General features: G+C 43.9%; 1 protein-coding gene across 1 annotated transcript in view; it reads left to right on the forward strand.

Annotated features, from left to right (window-relative positions):
* LOC100677714 (NACHT, LRR and PYD domains-containing protein 5) overlaps positions 1-14,869 on the forward strand; it is a 36,838-nt gene extending 21,969 nt beyond the window's left edge. The window contains 5 exon segments of the mRNA XM_064293193.1: positions 3,393-3,563; positions 5,912-6,082; positions 9,164-9,334; positions 12,397-12,567; positions 14,458-14,869. Of these exon segments, the coding sequence (XP_064149263.1) occupies positions 3,393-3,563; positions 5,912-6,082; positions 9,164-9,334; positions 12,397-12,567; positions 14,458-14,590 (817 nt within the window). The 3' untranslated portion in view covers positions 14,591-14,869.
* The last annotated feature ends 6,632 nt before the right edge of the window (positions 14,870-21,501 follow it).

The raw sequence follows: 21,501 nt of genomic DNA on the forward strand, positions 1-21,501 counted from the left end.
GCCAGAAATGTGATCCAAGCAGAAACTCTTCAATGTGGAAACACAAGGGGATGATAGTTGCCCATCCATAATACCTAATGGCACAAGGGATGTAGCTTTTTTGCTGATACTTTATCCTATGATGGTAGAAAGGGCCCCTGGTGGTGCAGTGGTTAAGCATTCAGCTGGTAACTGAAAGGTCGGTGGTTCAAACCCACCCAGCAGTTCCATAGGAGAAAGACCTGGTGATGTTTCAGTAAAGATGACTGAAGCTCTACTCTGCCCTATAGGGTCACTGTGAGTTCAAATCGACTCTACAGCAATGATTACAATGAATGGTAGAATGGAGGAGAAGAGGCTTAACAATTATAGCAACAACTTATTAAGCATTTATTGATCTGTGCCAAGTATAGTGCTAAAACCTTCCCACACCTGTCTCACTTAGTTCTCAAAACAAGTCTATACACAGCAGGTATAGCTCACTAACCAGCCTTGCTAGTTACTAACTAACCTTGCTAACCCTACTGTATAAATGAGGAGACAAGCTTTTTGAAAGCCTGAGTCACTTGATCAAGGTTGGGCCATTATCAAGTGGTGAAGCTGGAATTCAGAGTCACTGCTGACTCTCCAGGGCTCTGCCATCCAATATGGTAGCCACTAGCCACATGTGGCTACTTAAATTGAAATATAAAATCCAGTTCCTTGGTCACATGAGCCACATGTCAAGTGCTCAATATCCATGTGTGCCTACTGTCTACTGGAATGGACAGCACAGCTCTAGGGGATCTTTAATTTGGGCCTAACATCAGAGTTGTATCACTGGATAAATTCTGAAGAAGGCAGGTGCTTTCTCTGTTCCAGTGGAGTGTTGCTACATCTATAGAGTTTTTTAAAGTGCATCTAGAAATTTGAATTTTTTGTGAATTTTCTGGCATTTTAAATATTTTTCAGTAACTCAGGCTTAAAAAAAAAAAAAAAAGGAAAGACTTATGGTCCAAACCAAATAAAACTGTGAGTCCTGTTTAGCCCATGGGCCTCCAGTTTATACCTGGTCAAGGGTGGTCTACTTTGCTGTCCCCTAGGGCAGCCACTAGCCACATGTGGCTGTTTAGATTTAAATTAAGAAATTAAATGAAAAATTCAGTTTCTCAGTTGCCCTAGCTACAAGCTGAGTGTTGATAAAGCCATTGCCACTGAGTCGATTTTCAACTTGTAGTGACCCTATAGGACAGATTAGAACCACCCCACAGGGTTTCTAAGGCTGTAATCTTTAAGGAAGCAGACCGCCACATCTTTCTCTCACAGAGCAGTTGGTGGGTTCAAACCACCGACCTTTCAGTTAGCAGCTGAGCACTTAATTATTGTGCCACTAGGGCTCCTTCTGAGTGTTAATAGCCATGTGGATAGTGGCTGCCACATTGGAGAGTGCAGATATAGAACACCTCCACCGTTGCAGAAAGTTCTAGGCCTTGTTCTTAAACTTCTTTGAGCTGCCTTTTTTTTTCCCCCTTTGGAATTATCAGTCATAGCGTTAAACTGTCAAAAATACCCAAACCAAAAAAAAAAAACCCTCGTTGCCGTTGAGTCGATTCCGACTCACAGTGACCAAATAGAACAGAGTAGAACTCCCCCATAGAGCTTCCAAGGAGCTCTTGGTGGATTTGAACTGCCGACCTTTTGGTTAGCAGATGTAGCTCTTAACCACTACACCACCAGAGTTTTCAAAAAACAAGTATGCAGTGTCAGCTATATAATTTTAGTTGTATCATTCAATATCCTGTTTACTTTGGAGCATTAAAGAATAAATTCTTATGCTACTTTTCTCTGGGTCTCATTCATTTTCTGTCCTCAATTTTTTCAATCCAATATTTTTTAAAATCCCTTTCCATCTGTATCTTAAAGCCAGTGGCAAGATCCCGGAGAGTCATAGGTTGTAGTTGGTCAGAGCTGCCATCCGTGGTGTCCTTGAGCACCGGGCTCTATGCTAACTGCTCTGTTCCCACTAATACCATCTTCACAGCCAACCCATAATATGGTAGAGATCATCTCTCATTCCCAGTTTACTGATAAGGAAAGCAGAATCCCAAAAAAGAAGGGAAGTTTCTTGCCCAAGGTCATAACAACTAGTAAGGACAAAGCCAAAACATGGGCTCCTATTTGATGCCTAAGGAAGTGAGCTATTACCTTGGAATTTCCTCCGGAGTTTTCCACAATCTGCGCAAATGTGGCATTGGTACCCCACCTTCAGCAGCAGTTTGGTTCTCAAGTCAGTGCAATAGTGGAAAACCAAATACCAGGGCGGGGTGCCACATTAGAGGTCAATATACCCTGTCTCACTCAGCCAGTGTTTCTTCCTACACTGGAAGAAATTGCTGTCAATAATGAGATGTGCTTGCTAGTTCGGTGGTAGAATTCTCACCCTCCACACTGGAGACGTGGGTTTAATTCCCAGCCAACACACCTCATGTGTAGCCACTGCTCATCTGTCAATGGAGGCTTTCGTATTGTTATGATGCTGAACAGGTGTCTGTGGAGCTTCCAGACTAAGACAGACTTAGGAAGAAAGGCTTGGTGACCTACTTCAAAACTCAGCCAGTGAAAACACTGTGGAGCACAACCATCTGATTGAAACCAAGTTGCGGATGGTGTAGAACCAAGCAGAGGTACATTAGATTGTGCATGGGGTTGCCATGAGTTGTGGCCAACTGGGCAGCAGCTAACTTCATCTCACTTACTTTAGACATGTTATCAAGAGGGACCAATCCCTGGAAAAAGACCTCATGCTTGGTACAGTAGAGGGTCAGAGAAAAAAAGACCCCCAATGAGATAGATTGACACAGTGGGTACAACGATGGGCTTAAACATGGCAACAATTGTGAGAAAGGTGCAGGACCAGGAGTGTTTCATTATGTTGTACATAGGGAGTCTATGAGTCAGAATCGACTCAACGGCACCTAACAACAATAATAAAATGCAATGTACTGGCCTAATCATTTTATGTGTATTAATCTATTTAGCTTTGTAATGGTTAAATGACTAACATGAGAGAGGTACTAGAATGAAACCTGTGGGAGCCCAAACTCACTGGGACTGCCTTGTTTTTCTGGGTCTTGCAAGTTTTCCACTTTTCACAGGGTGTAGTCTTACCACTTTCCTGTCACTCATTTTACTGGAAAATATTTTAGTTTTACAGGTTTCCGCCTTCCACGGGTTCTGGTTCTCACGGATTTTACCATATATTTAGTGTGCTAATTTGGGGCTGAAGTATTTGAGTTCACAAGTTAAATGCAGACATAATGTGAAATCATTCTATAGATGCAGGTGGTATTTCCTTCCCTTTCTTGCAAGGGAGGGTGTGCTGAAACTTTAAGAACAGACCTCATCATGCCCTTTCTGGGGCTCTCTTCCTGCAGACTGGGGAACTGTGGCCTCACAGCTGCTGGCTGCGGTGACCTGGCCTTGGCCCTCTTTACCAACCAGAACCTGACTCACCTGTGCTTGTCGGACAATGACCTGGGGAGTGAAGGCATGCAACTGCTGTGTGGAGCCATAAAAAACCCCAACTGTGGCCTAAAAAGGCTGATGTGAGTCTGAGACCTCTCCCTGTTGAGACTTCCTAGCTTTCTAACAAATAGAGCAGTGTCAGTCTCAAATTGCAAAGCAATAGGAGGCATGGAAATGGTTATAATGAAGGTACTTGATCAGGGCCAAGTCCTGCCCTTGTTCATCATCTCTCGGATCTCCACCTTCCTTGGAAAATCCCATTTCTGCCTTGTGTTTCCTTACAGTGGGAGGTCTTTGATCATTCAAATATTTATTAACTACCTACTACAAGCAACCACTCTTGGGTGCTAGGAATATGGAGAAGAAAGACAGATGGCTGCCCTACTTCCATATAACCTAAATTCTGGGTGGCAATGGATTAGATAAGAAATGAAAGAATGATATTTTCAGATGGTGATAAAGGTAATGCGGGGCCAATGCCTACCTGGTCATGCTGACTGGGCCGCACAACTCCAGGGAACACCACACACACAGACTATGCTGTGAATGGAATCTTCCAGCCATCGTGCGAGGTGGCCCTACCCGTTATACTCATTGCTGTTGAGTTGATTCTGACTCATAGCAACCCTACAGGATGGAATAGAACTGCCCCATAGGGTTTCCTATCCTGTAACCTTTATGGAAGCAGATGCCACATCTGTCTTCCACATAGCAACTGGTGGGTTCAAACTGCGAGCTTTTTGGTTAGCAGCCAGATGCTTAACCACTGCACCACCGGGGTTCCTTTTAAGGTAGCCCTAGTACTATTTAAAAAAACAAAAATACCCCTTGTGTTGTCAGATTACCCCTCTATGATAAATCTTTGGCTTGATGGGGAGAATGAGAGACTTCTGTTTTCCCTGTTGAGTACTGTTTACTCTCCATACTATATTGGGGTCACTTTGCTTTCTTTCACTTCATTCCCCTTGATAAATTTGTTCACTGATAACTTCATAGGAATGAAAAACATGCATGAGTTAATGTATACCTATAGCCAGAAAAGGAGCCCTGGTGGCACAGTGGTAAAACTTTCGGCTGCTAATCGAAAGGTCACTGGTTCGAACCCACTGGCCACTCCACAGGAGAAAGATGTGACAGCCTGCTTCCGTAAAGATTACAGCCTAGGAAACCATATGGGGCAGTTCTACCCTAGGGTCGTTACATGTCAGAATCCACTTTTCAGAAATGGGTATAGCGAGAAAATCTGCTAAAAAATATCACCTTCAAGTTTGTGTCCAGCTTATGAAGAGCTCCAAGGTTCCCTGGTGAACGAGAGATGGATGATGCTGAGTACGGCAGGCAGATTAATGATCCTCTAAAGGTGACCATATCCTAATCCCCGGAAGCTGTGGGTTTGTGGCCTTACGTGGCAAAAAGGACTTTATAGACATGAGTGAATCAAGTATCTTATGGCGATGAGATGATCCCAATGATCCAGATGGCCCAACGTAATCACATGGTTCCTCAAAAGGGGAAGAGGGAGGCAGGAGGATCAGAGCTGAGACCAATGAGGTGATAGAAGCAGAAGTCAGGACGAAGAGATTGCGGGCTGGGTGCTGAGGAGTGTAGGCAGCTTCTAAAAGCTGGAAAGGAAACAAATTCTCTTCTCCCCTAGAGCTTCCAGGAGGAGCACAGCCCTGCTAACACCTTAATTCTAGCCCAGTGAGACCTGTATTGAACTTCTGACCTCCAGAACTATAAATTTATGTCTTAAGCCACCAAACTCGTGGTAATTTGTCACAACAGCTTTAGGAAACTAATACATGCCATATGAAGGAAAATTTAAAAGAGATCAGAGGATCTTAAATGGCAGCTGGCACTTCCCTTGCGCTCTGCCAGGCACTGTGCCAAATGCTTTAATACCCTGTCATTTAAGTCTTGTAGTGGTTGTGGTGGTATATGCCGTCAAGTCGATTCTGACTCATAGTGACCCTATGGAACAGCAGAACTGCCCCATAGGGTTTCCTAAGCTGTATTCTTTATGGAAGCAGATCACCAGGTCTTTCTCCCTCGGAGCAGCTGGTGGGTTCAAACCACAGATCTTTCTGTTAGCAGCTGAGCACTTAACCATGGTGCCACAGGGCTCTTATTTAAGTTTTACTGCCATCTTGGATGGGAACCCTGGTGGCATAGTGGTTAAGAGCTATGGCTACTAATCAAAAGGTTGGCAGTTTGGATCCACTAGACGCTTCTTGGAAACACTATGTGGCAGTTCTACTGTCCTACAGAGTCGCTACGAGTTGGCGTCGACTTGATGGCAATGGGTTTGGTTTTTGGTTTTCTTGGCCATCTTAATATCCCCCCTTCCTACAAAGGAGGAAACCAAAGTGAGGCCAAGAAGTCACTTACCCCAGGTGAGCCGCTTCCTTCCCTTGTGTGTGTCCTACAGACTAAGTCAGTGCAACCTGGATGTAACCAGTTGTGGCTTTCTTGCGTTTGCACTCATGAAAAACAGAAGACTGACACATCTGACCCTCAGCATGAACCCACTGGAAGACAATGGGATAAAGATGCTGTGTGAGGTCATGAAGGAACCATCTTGTTACCTCCAAGACCTAGAGTAAGTGTCCCATGTTGTTGTTGTTAGGTGCCCTAGAGTCAATTCCAGCTCATAGCAACCCCATGTGATAGACTAGAACTACCTCGTAGGGTTTCCTAGGCTGTAGTCTTTAGTGGAGCAAATTGCCTAGTCTTTTCTCCCGCAGACCTGCTGGTAGGTTCAAACCGCCAACATTTCTGTTAGCAGCCACCAGGGCTCCTTTGGTTGTCATGAATTGAGTCCACCATAACAGGATCTGGGGTTCCCAGAAGATCAAGAGAAGTGAGGAGGGTCAGAGCCAAAAACTGGTTCCAGGGTCAACTGATGCTCATTTTCTAGTGGTAAGTCAATGTGTTGGTGCCACAGTGAGTGCGGGAAGGGCAGAGAAATTCTTCTGAACTGAAGCCTCATGGCAGAACCTCTGGAGTTCCACATCACCTTTGATCTCTAAAACTCAGAGGAGTCCTTTTAGCCCTTAGTTACTCTAGAGCTATTTTTTATGTATATGTGGGCCGGGGGGGGGAAGGTGGTCTGTCTCTTAACTCACTTTTCTCTCTGGGCCTCAAACTCCTACACTCCTTGTTGGAATGATCCTATTTAATAGGGGTATTCTATCATTAAACAGATTGCAGGAAAATGAAAAGACTTCAATAAGCAGAAATAAATCTACAATCCCACAACAAAGCAGCAGCCACCGTTAATGTTCTGGCAAATGTCTCCTAGGATTTTTTTTCCTGGGTGCCTAACACATCTAATGTTTTACAAAGATAGGATCTTAGTAACTACTGCTTATTGCATTCTTACCATATGGCAGTCAGGGCTCTAAATATTTTGCATGTCTAGTCTCACGTAGGAAACCCTGGTGGCATAGTGGTTAAGTACTATGGCTGCTAACCAAAAGGTTAGCAGTTCAAATCCACGAGGTGCTCCTTGGAAACTCTGTGGGGCAGTTCTACTCTGTCCTCTAGGGTCGCTATGAGTCGGAATCAACTCGACGGCAGTGGGTGGGGAATCTCAAGTAGGAGTCTCTGGGTGGTGCAAACAGTTAACATAGTTGGCTGTTAACTGAAAGATTGAAGGTCCACATTTACCCAGAGGCACCTCAAAAGAAAGGACTGGTGATCTACTTCTAAAAAAATCCAGCTACTGAAAATGCTATGGAGCACAGTTCTACTCTGACACACATGGGGTCACCATGAGTTGAGACCAACTCAATGACAACTGCTTTTAATCTCATGTAATCCTCCACCACTTGTACACAGTAAAGAACTAGAGCTCCCAAGGAACCAGAACACAAGTGGATTTGGCCTCACACCCTCTTCTTGAGGACCCACAACTCATAATAGAAAATGAAGCATGGTATAGTATGCCACTTAATGGTGCGCCATAATTTAACAAGTCCCCTAAAGCTGGATACTTAGTTTATGTCCAATGTTTTACTCATATATATCTTATAAATTTTTGTGCATTTGGTAGTGTTTTCTTATGATCAATGACAAAGGGTAGAATTAATGGACCAACAAAGAGGTTTCTCCTTTCCTAGGAGATTTAGATGTAGATCATGGCCCGCTCAACCTGATTGCTCCCAAGTATTAATACCTGTCTGTGTTTTAATTAAAAAAAAAAAAAATTCAAGCCCTATTCCTGCATACCTGCATAGTATAGGAGCTTAATCTTAGTCAGCTGGAGATGTCCTTTTCTTTGGGGGTTGCATTTGCGGTCAGAGAACTCTCAGGTGAGGACACCACAGGGGAGATTACCTGGGTCTCACCATCATTCATCCAAGTTGGCATCTAAGACTTGGTCATGGCCACCTGGTCTTTAGATATGAGCCCTCATTCTTGACCTGAAGGCATCATTGGGCCAGGCTGTCTCAGCTCTAGTGGGATCATTCTAGTCTCAGCATCCTAAGCTAGGATATGAGACTCTGGGGCTATTTCATTCTTTTCTACTCAGATGACCCATCTGCCATTACTGTGGGGCTACTTCCACCACCCACTCTACAACTCTGCCTGGGGTGAGGGGACATGAGACCTCCTCAGTTGGACCCTGACCCCATCCAGTGTTTCTGGGACATTCTATCATCATTTCTCTCCCTCTTGGGCATCCCTTTATCAGGGACGCCACCAGTGTGTACTCACTTAGGCTCCTTCCATGTCTCTCCTGCTCCCCAATGGGGACTGTTCATCCCACTTCCAGGTGGAAGCCAGCGCTGCTGTCTTCATTTCTTTTTCCAAATGAAGCACCTCACACTGTTCTCCACTCTTGGCCATGATCCCTCTCATGGCCACCGAGTGTCACACAATCTGAATGGTTCCATTCAGGAATGGGTGGAAAGGCCCCATAGTTGTGTGCCATCCAGTCGATTCTGACTCATAGCTACCCTGTGTGACACAGTGGAACTGCCCCATAGAGTTTCCTAAGCTATAATCCTTACAGGAGCAGATCACCAGGCCTTTCTCCTGAGGAGCTGCTGGTGGGTTTGAACCACCAGTTGGCACCCAAGTGCTTAACCACTGTGCCACCAGGTTTACTTCAACTGTCAAGGTCATGCCCTCCTTTACTGGGATAAGAATATATTCAGCTTGTCTCATTAACAGGATTTCTTGGTACCATTTTGGGGAACCAGCTTTCCTCAGACTAGAAGGCGATGATAAAAACTTGTGACTGGAAAAAAAAAAAAACTTGTGCCTCATACATTGCAGCAGTAGCCACTTAAGTAGCTAATCCACTTGACAAGTTATTGAGAGACCCAGTGGCTGGTTGCGACTGTTGACTCCTTTCCTGTTGTTTTTGTTAGGTGCCCGTTGAGTAGATTCGAGTCATGGCAACTCTATATAACAGTAGAACCGTCCCCAGGGTTTCCTAGGCTGTCATCTATACAGGAGCAGATTGCCAGGTCTTTTCTCCCACAGAGCCACTGGGTGGGTTTGAACTGCTGACCTTTCAGTTAGCAGCTAAGAGATCAGCCAAGTGCTTACCCACTGCACCACCAGTGCTCCTTAAAAACCTGGTTAGGAAGGGATAAAGGATATCCCATGAGTATTTCTGTGCACTCTCCCCAGAGGCGTGGAGTCACCTCCTCTTCTGCGTCTCTTGCAGGTTGGTGAGGTGCCATCTCACGTCTGCTTGCTGTGAGGATCTGTCCTGTGTGATCGCAAGAAACCCGCACCTGAAGAGCCTGGACCTTGCCTACAATGCCCTGGGGGACAGCGGGGCAGCACTGCTGTGCAAGGGGCTGAAACACAAGCAGAGCTCTTTGACGAGGCTTGGGTGAGGCGATGGGTATGAGACTCTGAGGGTGAGGTTTCAGAGGCCCGGTGCAAGGTGAAGCCATGTACAGAGGGAAGGAGAGAAAGGAAGAGGGCAGGGCTGTGGGCAGAGGAAGGGGGCCAAGTCTTACGCAGGGAGAAGAGTCGAAGCCGTGCACAGAGGGAAGGGGGTGGAGCCGTGCATTGAAGAGAGGGCATACAGTCACTTGAACAATGTTCTCATTTATACAACTGGATTCAATTAGAATAAAACCTTTGCAGAACCACAGACCCAGGCACAAATGCCACCTTAGCTCCCATATGTGGAACGAATGAAGCAGCACATGCTTGAGAACAGGGCCTTGAGGTAGTGACCCCAAAAAACCAGTTGCCTCAAGTCTACTCCAACTTACAGCACCCCATGTGTGTGAATGAAATTGCATTCATAGGGTTTTCAATGGCTGATTTCTCGGAAGCAGGTCACCAGGACTTTATTCCTGGGTGCCTCTGGGCAGACTCCAACCTCCAATCTTTTGGCTAACAGCTGAGCTTAATGGTTTGTACCGCCCAGGGACTCCTTGAAGGCAGAGAACAGGATAAACCTCAAGGTCAGCAGTCAATAAATAAATATTAATATTTATGGTATGCCCAGTCCCAGTGCCGTTTATAGTATACACTGAATAAATAAATGTTAGTATTTACATGGTGGGCATGGCGCAAAATGATGGAAATAACTATATAGGTGAATAAGATCTCTTGGTTGCAGCATAGTTGGTGTAGTGAGAAAGAAGGGACAAAAGCAAGTTGTGTGCTGTTGTTGTGTGCCAGTGAGTTGATTTCGACTGATCGCAACCCTATAAGACAGAGTGGAGCTGCCCCATAGGGTTTCCAAGGTTGCAATCTTTAGGGGAGCAGATCACCAGGTCTTCCTCCCAGGGAGCCACTGAGTGGGTTTGAACCACCAACCTTTTGGTTAGCAGCCAAGGGCTTAACCATTACACTACCAGGGCTCCTTAGAAGTAAGCTTAGGTATTGCTATATGGTTAAGGAACTGCATGTACACCGCCCTTGTGGAAGGAGAGAGCACATTTGATCAGGGATTGTGGTATGAGATGAGGCTGGAAAGGGAGGAAAGACATTTTAGGTTAGAATAAAGATGTGAGATTTTATCCTAAGAGCAATGGAAAGCCAAAGACCATTTTGAGAGCGATCTGCTTCAAGGAACTGGCTCGCTTTATTGGGGAAGGGGAGGGCTGGCAAGTCCAAGATTTGTAGGTCAGGCAACAGGAAGAATGAAGAGTAAGAGTGTTCTGGCAAAATGTCTACTTATAGTCAAACCCACCCCGTGGCTCTGTGCAAGAAAGACCCAGCAATCTGCTCTGGTAAAAATTGTTTTTGTTGGGTGCTGTCAAGACAATTTTGACACACAATGAACCCCATGTGACAGTAGAATTGTGCCCCACAGGATTTCTTAGACTGTAGGCTTTACAGGAGCAGATTGCCAGGTCTTTTCTCCTGTAGAGCTGCTGGCTGGGTTTGAACAACCAACCTTTCAGTTAGTAGCTGAGTGTTTAACCACTGCACCACTACAGCTCCTTCCCATAAAGATTACAGATAAGAAAACCCTATGGGAAAGTTCTATTCTGTCCTATAAGGTTGCTATGAGTCAAAATCAACTCCACGGCACCTAATAACAATAACAAGTCTAGAGGCGGAACACACCCTAGGGAAAACTCCCTTTTTGTTCTTAAAGTTTAAACCAATTGGATGAGGCCCACCCATATTATGGAAGGTGATCTGCTTTACTTAAGGGCAACTATTTAATTCTATGTAACTGCTTTGTAACAGCAACTAGACTCCTGTTTGACCAAACAGCTGGACACCGGAACCTAGTCAAGTGGACAGACAAAATTGACCATCACACTATTTGAAAGAGACTGTTAAAAATGATAGAACATTGAAGTAAAGATGGCAGGTGACAGTGTCAATAAAAGCTGGGTAAACAAAGGAATTGAAGTCATGATGATGGTGTTTGACAGGGAAATGGGCCCCCAATTAAGCCCCTTGCCCAACAAAATGGAATATTGCCTCCCCTTAGTGTCATGGGTAGGAGACCTGATGGCCGATGGTTAAGTATTTGGCTGCTAACCAAAAGGTTGGCAGTTCAAACCTACCCAGTGGCTCTGAGGGAAAAAGACCTGGTGATCTGCTTCCATAAAGATTACAGCCTAGGAAACCCTATGAGGCAGTCCTACTCTGATATGTGGGTTGATATGAGTCAGAATCAACCTGACAGCATGCAACAATAATAATAGTGATATGGGTGGCCCCTGTGTGGTACAAACTATTTGCACTGAGCTACTAACCGAAAGGTTGGCAGTTTTGAACCCACCCAGCAGTGCCAGGGAAGAAAGGCCTGGTGATCTACTTCCGAAAGATCAGCCATTGGAAACCCTATGGAGCACAGTTCTACTCTGACACACGTGGGGGCGCCATGAGCTGGAGTTGACTTGACAGCTAGTCATTACTGATTCGGTGAGTTCTAGAGGATTCTTAGTGTATCTGCCTTGTTTACATCCCATGGGACTATCATAGTGCTAACACCTAGTTTGCAGCTCATGTTGGTTGAATGAGGGCTTGATAATGGATCTTTGGGGTTCTCTCTCTCTTTTTTTTTTTTTCCTTTAATTGATTTTGTTCTTGTTGAGAATATACACAGCAGGACATATACCGGTTCAACAGTTTCTACATGTACAATTCAGTGCCATCGATTACATTCTTTGAGTTGTGCAACCATTCTTACCCTGAATTGTTCCTCCCCCATTAACATAAACTCACTGGCCCCTAAATTTCCTATCTAATCTTTTGCTGTTGTCCATTTGATTCCAGATAGATAGATCTTAAAAGAGCACAGTGCTCAACACAGACATTTTTCTAGTTAAGCTAAACTATCGTTTAGTTTTAAGAAGACTTTTGGGGATATTTTTGGTTTAAAGTTTAAAGATTATCTCAGAGCAATAGTTTCAGGGGTTGATCCAGCCTCCGTGGCTTTGGGGTTATTTTGACTGTGGTTTTGACCTTCAGGTTGGAGGCATGTGGGTTGACTTCCACCTGCTGTGAGGAGCTGTCTTTGGCCATCTACCACAACCAGAGCCTGACCAGTCTAAACCTGATGCAGAATCTTCTTGACCCTGTTGGAATAAGTAAGCTGTGTTCAGCCTCGGCATGTCCCAAGTCTAATTTACAAATAATTGGGTAAGTCCCTGGTGATTATCTTCTGCCATACAAACCTGATTCTCTCACACGGGCATGGTGGCTTATCGGGTCAGGTGACATTGTGGATGGACAGTCTGGGGATCATTCAACCAATGAGTGCTGACTCTGTTCTGGCTACTGTGCTAGATCTGGGGAGACAGGGATCTGGGAAGCAGAGGCACAGTGGTGCCTGATGTCATGGAGCTGATGATTGGGTGGGTGGAGAGACAACATACAAATAAAATATTTAGGATTACTGTAGTTATTGTTGCTGGGTGCCATCTAGTCAATCCCTACGCATGGCAACACCATGTATATAGAGTAGAACTGTGCTCCACAGAGCTTTCAAGGCTATGACCTTTCAGAAACAGATCACCAGGCCTTTCTTCTGACATGCCACTGGGTGGGCTCAAACTGCCAACCTTCCAGTTAGTAGTCGAGCGCTTAACCATTTGCACCAAGCGAGGGACTCCTTGTGGTTCCTATGTCTGATAATAGAAATGTATTTGTCATTTAATACCTCATACTTATAGAGAAAATAGAAGTGAAAGTCATTCCCAAGAATGAAGCAGTGTAGTTATAATTGAGAGAAATAAAAACTTGACTGGAGAAACATAAGATTGAAAACCCACTTTGTGTTGGTGATGGTGTATTCATTTCAATGGCAAATATCCCAGCTGATTAATTGTTTTCTCCTGTATGGTCCAGCTTAGTGGTTAGATTTACCTAGGGTTCAAGGTTTGCCAAACTTGAAGTTTTTGCCAGAAAGAATGCCAGAGTGATTGTAGTGGTAGACTGTTGGATCCTAGAGGGGAGTAGGGAGGGAAGAGAAGGTAGACAGATGGGTTGGAAAGCATGACTTGGTGGATTTGGAGATCTGGATGGAGCCCAGAAAAACTGTTACAGTGGCCACTTGAGCAAGTAAGCTGAAAAAGCAGAACATTGGGCTGAACATATTTATATTGACAACACATAAGACAGTATTAAAAAAAAAAAACCAGTTGCTGCTGAGTGGATTCCAACTCATTAGAGACTCCGTAGGACAGAGTAGAACTGCTCTGGTTGTGGTAGATGGCTAAAGAGAGCTCCTCACAGCAATTGCAAGTCAACCCACATGCCTCCAACCTCTGAAGGTCAAGACCACAGTTAAAATAACCCCAAAGCCACGGAGGCTGGATCAACCCCTGAAACTATTGCTCTGAGATAATCTTTAAACTTTAAACCAAAAATATCCCTAGAAGTCTTCTTAAAACTAAACAATAGTTTAGCTTTGTGCTTTTTTAAGATGTAACTGCTGACTTTGGTTAGCAGCTGTAGGTCTCAACCACTGTGCCACCAGGGTTTCCTAAGACAGTATAGCCTCTGATAAAACCAGAGTAGTAACCACAGGGCTTATTGTTGAAATAGAGTAGAAGAGAAGAGTCAGACATGGATTTTTACCTTTTTTTTTTTTTTTTACTGTTTCCCTATCCGTAAAACAGATACAGTGCTATGCATCTGTTTAAATGTTTGTCTCTCCTCCTACTAGAATATAAGCTTCATGAGAGTTGGGACTTCACTTTGTTCATCACTATACTTCCATACCCTACAAAAGGACTTGGAACAGAGTAGATTCTCAGGAAGGAGTGAATGGGTACATGTATGAATAATCATGCCTGACTCCTAGGATTGTTGTGAGCAGGGGTGTGCCTGTAAAAGCTCAGCATAGTACCTGACACACCTAACAGTTCCTTTATGAGTAAAGATTTATTTTTATTCTACGGGGAACAGGCTCCTCAAGATAACAAGAAAAGGTTTGGTGTCCTTGATGGGGTTTCCAGGTACTTTGAGGAAGGAAGAAGACTCAAAAGCAAAATCCCAGAGTAATGAGTCCCCTTTCTTCCTCCCCAGCCTGTGGAGAGGGGACTATACTGAGCAAACAAAGAATCAGCTGGAGAAGTTGAAAAGGGTGAAGCCCAAAATCGTGATTGATGGTAACTGGTATTCTTTTGACCAAGATGACCGGTATTGGTGGCAATACTGAAGACATGAAAACCCTCCCACTCACACCCATTTTGCTGGAGGAACTTTAGAGCTGTTTTCATGGGACAAGCTGTTCCCCGGAGTTCCTTCTTAAAGGTGGAAAGTGATTTCAGATTCTCACAAAGCCCCCTTGATGGTAGTGATTCTTCTATGTTTGAGACAATTTGGTGACTGCATTTGCTTCTGACTTAGGTTTGTGACTTTCAAATCATAGAACCTCAGTATCTATGGAATGTCTGCCCTAACTTGGGGCATATAGAGAGAATTAAATGAAATAAACACTGAGAGCATCTTGAAAAAGTAGTAAGTGGCCTTTTTGACCAATGGGGACGTGATTCAAGAGCTAGAGGGTAAGGGGACTTAAGTCTTTAGGGGGGGAAAAAAAAAACTCTGTTTCCATCAAGTCGATTCCAACTTACAATGACCCCATGTGTGACAGAGTAGAACTGTGCTCCATAGAGTTTTCTTAGTCATAACACCTGGGGTCACCACGAGCCGCCAATGGGTTTGGTCTTTTGGTTTTTAATCTTTGCAGAAGCAAATCACCCAGGCTTTCATCTACAGCGCCTCTGAGTGGGTTCAAACCATCAACCCTTAGGTTGGTAGTCAAGTACAAACCACTCACACCACCCGGAGACCACAAGTGGTCCCCAAATTTAATGCATATCCTATAGGTGCTGGAAAAAAAAAATTTAAGCACATATCCAGGTGCCAAAGGTTGATGAGACCATCACTCAGTAGCTGAAAGATAAACCCAAAGCTGAATTTATTCCTTAGTACAGTAAAGAGCTATGCTGGCCCATCAAAGTCTCTGAGTAGGGCAGACTGCTAATCTTAATGTAGGATTTTTGGGAAGCTGGAGTTCAAGGATCAGCAAACCTTCAGGGTTTAAGTAAGCTGGCATCTGTTTATTGACGTTAGGTGCTGTGGAGTCAATTTTTCACTCATAAGGAGCCCCATGTGACGTAGCAGTGAATCCTTTCCTGACAAGCTGAATTTCAGAAGCATAGGGCAGTCATTGTATGGCTTGTAAAAGCATGTTCATTGAGGCAAATTTCCTTGGATCCATTGAATGGGTTTAAACCTGTTTGAGTGGCTACTTGCTACCGTGGCTATAGACAGTTAGTCTGTTCTAGGAGAGTGGAACTTCTTATATTCTTACCAACATGCGTTTTTCATTTTTTATATATTAATCCATGATGAAAGGGCCCCTGGTGGCACAGTAAAGTGCTCGGCTGCTAACCTAAAGGTCGATGATTTGAACCCACCCAGCAGCTCCACAGGAGAAAGACCTGGCAATCTGCTCCCACAGATTAATAAAAAACAAAACCCATTGCCATCAAGTCAATTCTGACACATAGCGACCCTATAGAACAGTAGAACTACCCCGTAGAGTTTCCAAGGTTGTAATCTTTAAGGAAGCAGACTGACACATCTTCCTCCCACACACCAGCCGGCTGGTTCGAACCACTGACATTTCAGTTAGCAGCCAAGAGCTTAACCACTGTACCACCAGGGTTCCTTTTCAGCCTAGAAAAACCTATGGGGCAGCTTTACTCTGTCACATGGGGTCACCATGAGCCGAAATAGACTTGATGGAACCTAACAACAATGACAAGAACACATCACTTACGGGTTGCCCCAGTATGAGGTGGTTTGTGTGAGGTGGCTATGTCGAGGGGACATAGTTAGCCCTTCCGAGTTAGAGAAGTCCCAATCTTCCCTTCTCCCATGTGTGGCATGTGATGATACAAGTCACAGCACAATGTGCAGCACAGGTGAGGGAGCCACCATGAATCCTTGTGTTCAATCCTAATAATATTTCACTGTTCCAGTCTTTTTAAAGACCCAGTTACTGTCGAGTTGGAATCCACTTATGGCACCCTTATCAGTGTCAGAGGATTTTCAACGGCCAATTTTTTTGGAAGTAAATTGCCAGACCTTTCTTCTGAGGCACCTTTGGCTGGACTCAAACCTCCAACCTTTTGGTTAGCAATCGAGCATGTTAACTGTACCACCCAGGGACTCCTCCATTCCCTTAAAAAAAAAAAATTGCTACCGAGTGGATTCCAACTCATAACGACCCTATAGGACAGAGTAGAACTGCTCCATAGGATTTTCTAGGCTGTAATCTTTACTTAAGCAAAGACCTATCGCCAGCTCTTTCTCCCATTGAGCTGCTGGTAGATTTGAACCAGCAACTTTTCAGTTAGCTGTCGAGCGTTTAACCACTGAGCTAGTGGGCTGTATATGTGTGTGTGTACGTATATCAGTTTGGAAGCTTTAAGCTACCGGTAACAACACCTGACCTAAAGTGGCTAAATCGAAAATTATTTCACCTAAGTCCTCGGGTAGGAAATCTCAGGTTTAATTAACTCAAGATTCCTCATCAGCTTCTTGAGCCCTGGTGGCACAGTGATTAAGAGCTCGGCAGCCAACCTAAAACGTAAGCAGTTAAATCCACCAGCCACTCCTTGGAAGCCCTATGGAGCAATTATACTCTGTCCTGCAGGGTCCTTATGAGTCTGCATCAACTCGATGGCAATGGGTTTGGGTTCGTCAGCTTCGTTGCAATTCTCTTGAATTTTCTATGATGGGCACTAGGTGGCGACAGAGCATCGTGTCTTAAAGATTAGGTGTGCCTCTTACATTTCCCTCCAGCTGAGTTAAGGAGCCCTGGTGACACAACAGTTAAGTCTCTACTGCTAGACGAACCGTCGGGGGTTCGAACCCACCCAGTGGCTCTGTGGGAGAAAGACCTGGCAATCTGCACCCATAAAGATTACAGCCCAAACTATATGGGATCAAATTGACAACAGCAACTGGAAAGATTAGATGGGAAACTTAGGGGGCAGTGAGTTTGTTACCCGGGGAGAAATAACTCAGAAAAGGAGCGTGAGAATGGTTGTACAACTTGAAGAATGTAATCAATGTCACTGAATCGAAAATGTAGAAACTGTTGAGTTGATGTATGTTTCGCTACATATATTCTCAACAACAAAATAAAATAAATTACAGCCAAGAAAACTCTATGCGGGAGGCTCTACTCTGTTACATGGGGACACCGTGAGTCGGAATCAACTCGACAGCACCCAATACAACAATGTTGCTTATCACCCAGGAGCCGGTGTCTTTCCACTGATTTTGCAGAAACAGTGTAGTTCTCAGGAATCCAGATGGTGGCAGCAGAGAGCTGGCAGGGGCCAACCTTGTTCCAAAGAAGACAAAAAAAACCCAGTTGCTGTCAACTTCAACTCATGGCGCCCCCACGTGTGTCAGAGTAGAACTGTGTTCCGTAGGCTTCTCAATGGCTTGTTCAGTGGGAGTAGGTCACCAGGCCTTTCTTCCAAAGTGCCTCTGGGTGACCTCGAACCACCAACCTCCCTGTTGGCAGCCCAGGGTGTTAACCACTTGGCACCATTCAGGGACTCCCAACCTTGTTCCAGAGGGCTCCTAAGGAAGGTCCAGAAGAATACCCACCTTGCCAGGTTGAAGTGAACACTCCTGCACTGCACCCATCACAGAGCTCCATATGTAGATAGGTTATCACTAAAACATCCTCCACTTAGTCCCCATAGTAATGCAGCTAAGAAGGGTGTGATGGTTAGAGTTACGTGTCACCTGGGCTAGGCTGTGATTCTCAGTGGTTTGGCAGACACCGAACTGGGTGATCTTCCATAACATAACATGATGTACAGGTAGTCCCCATTCCAACAACTCCGTCATAAGTTGGTTCTGATATACGCCAAATACCTCAATTTAAAAAAAAATTTTCATTATTATTGCCTTTTATCATCAGAATCTTTATATATTCAGTACGATTTCCTCCAAGCAGCAGTGTGATTTTTGTCTTTAAATGTGTTGAAGCCAGACATAGGCTTTGCCTCTTTGTGAATATAGGTCCGTTCTAGCATCTTTTGTTCCAAAACAAACCTGTTTCCATCCACATTGAAAATCTGCTCTGGTAGATATTCATCTCGTATTATCTTCTCCAGCTTATCCTGGAATTTTCTGGCAGCTTCAACATTGACACTTCCTGCTTTTCCAGTTAAGTGCACATTATGTAAGCCAAGTCTGCGTTTGAAGCGATGAAACCAGCCTTTGCAGGAAACTACTCGTTGTAGTCTTCTCCGTACTATTCCCTTTGGGTTTTCAAAAAGGCTGCACACTTGCATTTGAATTGTCAGTAAACTCATAGGAATCCTCTTCCGAATTTGATCTTCCATCCAAATCATCCACAAATTCTTCATCTCATGGACTTGCCCTTGCCTGTTGTTAAAATTGTTGATTTTGTCAGTTGCTCGTTTAACTTCCTCCAAAATTCTATTCTTATCCTTAGTGATTGTTTAAACAGTCGAACGAGACAGTCCTTCCTCACGTGCTATTTCATTGACTTTCCATTATCATAGGCCTTAATGATCTTCATCTTTATATCCACGCCTAGAACCTTCTTCACCTTCTTTTTTGGATTAGAACCTTTAGTGGCATGACTTCTTTTGTTAGACAAATTATTAGGGGGATAAGCAATTCAAGTGTTAGAGAAACTTGAACAACTTGGCTTCAAATTAGCAGCTGATGCTTATGGTACGAAACACTGAACAAGGCTGTGCTAAAGGTCTGGTCTACAGTACAGTTGGCATCAGTGTTATAATCATGAAATCGAAGTTGTAACAATGTTAGGCGCGTGTGCAGTTCAATTGTCTTGTGTTGTGAGAGTTGAATGTTGCCCAACTTTCTCTCCATTACTGCTCGCAACACTGACACTGACTTCACTGTAGACCAGGCTGTAGTCTGCTATACAACAGTGTTTTTAACAGTACATCCTAAAATTTTGAACATCTGAGAACGATAATATCACCAAGTTACAGAGTGCAACATTGTATGTAGTACATATTACTAACCATAAGATGCATTAAAAAATGGGCAGTCGTAAGTGCAGTATGAGACAGGGACTACCTGTAACCACATGCCATTTTGTGATTTGATGTGAGCAGCCAATCAGTTGAACAGGGACTTTCCTTGGAGGAGTGACCTGCCTCCAATATATAAATGGATGTTCTAGCAAAGCTCGCTCTCCACCTGCACTCTTCCCATTGCCTGACCTATGGATCTTGGGACATGTTATTGGTAGGTACTGTCAAGTCAGCTCTGATCCTATATACAACAGAACAAAACCCTGCCCAGTCCTGCACCATCTTCACGATGTTGCTATGCTTAAGCCCGTTGTTGCAGCCACTGTGTCAATTCATCTCGTTGAGGGTCTTCCTCTTTTTTGCTGACCCTGTACTTTAATTCCAGCTTTTTGTCACCTTGTCCCTGGGTGCAACCCTCCAGGTGGCCCTGCATGGCACACTGTTCTCCCCAGGGAACTGTGAGCATGAGAAAACCTTTAGAACATTCAATCTTATTACTGATCCTAATCAAAAAGGAAGAAAATTCAGAACAGAATTTTTATCTCCTGAAATTCAGACTTTCTGGAGCAGGGAGGCTGGGTGAACTATTGCCTAAGATAATCTTTAAAACTTAAACCAGAAATATCCACTGAATCTTTTTAAAATCAAACAATAGCTTAGCTTATTTAGTAAAGAATGTCTGCCTTGAGCATTGTGCTTTTTTAAGATCTCTATGGGATCAAATGGACAACAGCAACTTGAAAGGTTAGATAGGAAGCTTAGGGTGCAATGAGTTTGTTAATGGGGGAGGAACAATTAGAAAAAGGAGGGTGAGAAAAGCTGCACAACTTGAAAAGTGTAATCAATGTCACTGAATTGTACATGTAGAAATTGTTGAATTGGTATGTGTTCTCAACAATAAAATATTAAAAATTTATGGTCTCTCGATCTGCATCTGGCCTCACCACTCCCTCATTCAAGGTAAAGGATTACAACACAGGTGAAATTAACAGTTACAACTAACTTAGTTTCTGAGAGCTAGTGTATTGAATGATGCCCATGTGGAAATTATTATAACCGGTCACCCAGTGTTCCTAGTTTTTCTCCCAGATGCTTGGTGGATTGCACTTCCCCACTCCCTGAGAGGTGTGGACATCTGCCACTTCTGGCAGAGATTTTAAGAGTAGTGCATGGTTCACCACCTGTCCTTCTCCCTGCCACAGCAAATGTTGGCTGTCTTAGTTACCTACTGCTGCTGTAACAGGAATACCATGAAGTCACAGCTACCAATAGTGAACACTTAAATCAAGGACTCTATAGAAGAATTCTGATCAAAAGGGGGGAAATGTGGAACAGAATTCTAAGTTCTTATGGAATCCAGACTTTCTGAAGCCAAGTGGAAGCTGAATGGCCCCCCCAAAAAACTATTACTTGAGGAAATCTTTAAACCTTGAACCAAAACCATCCCCTGAAGTCACCTTTGAACTAAATAGTTTAGCCTGATTAGAAAAGAATGTCTGCATTAAGCGTTGTACTCATTTAAAGAATTGTCTCTATGTGATAAAATTTACAAGAGCAACTCAAAAGGATAGATGAGAAATTTAGGGGGACAGTGGGTTTGTGTCAATGATGGTGAAATAGTTTGGAAAAGGTTGTTGAGAAAGGTGGCACAACTTGAAGAATGTAACCAACTGTACATGTAGAAATTGAAGTAGTGTATGTTTTGTTGTGTATATTTTCACCAAAAAATAATTTTAAAAAATCACAAAATGAGTACCTTTAAAGAATAGAAATTTATTTCCTCACAGCTCTGGAGGCTAAAAGTCCAAATCAGAGTCCCTGCTGTGTCGATTCCTTTTGTGGGCCTCTCTCCTAGTTTCTTGTGTCAGCCGGTGATCCTTGGCTTTCCTTTGCTTGTAGATGATCCTCACATGGTGTCTGTCTTCCTGTTGTGTGTGTCTCTATTCTGCTCTTTTTATAAGACGCCAATCAGAACAGATTCAGTTTAGGACCCACCCTA

Source organism: Loxodonta africana, chromosome 11, assembly GCF_030014295.1.
Source record: "Loxodonta africana isolate mLoxAfr1 chromosome 11, mLoxAfr1.hap2, whole genome shotgun sequence".
Taxonomy (NCBI): Eukaryota; Metazoa; Chordata; class Mammalia; order Proboscidea; family Elephantidae; genus Loxodonta; species Loxodonta africana.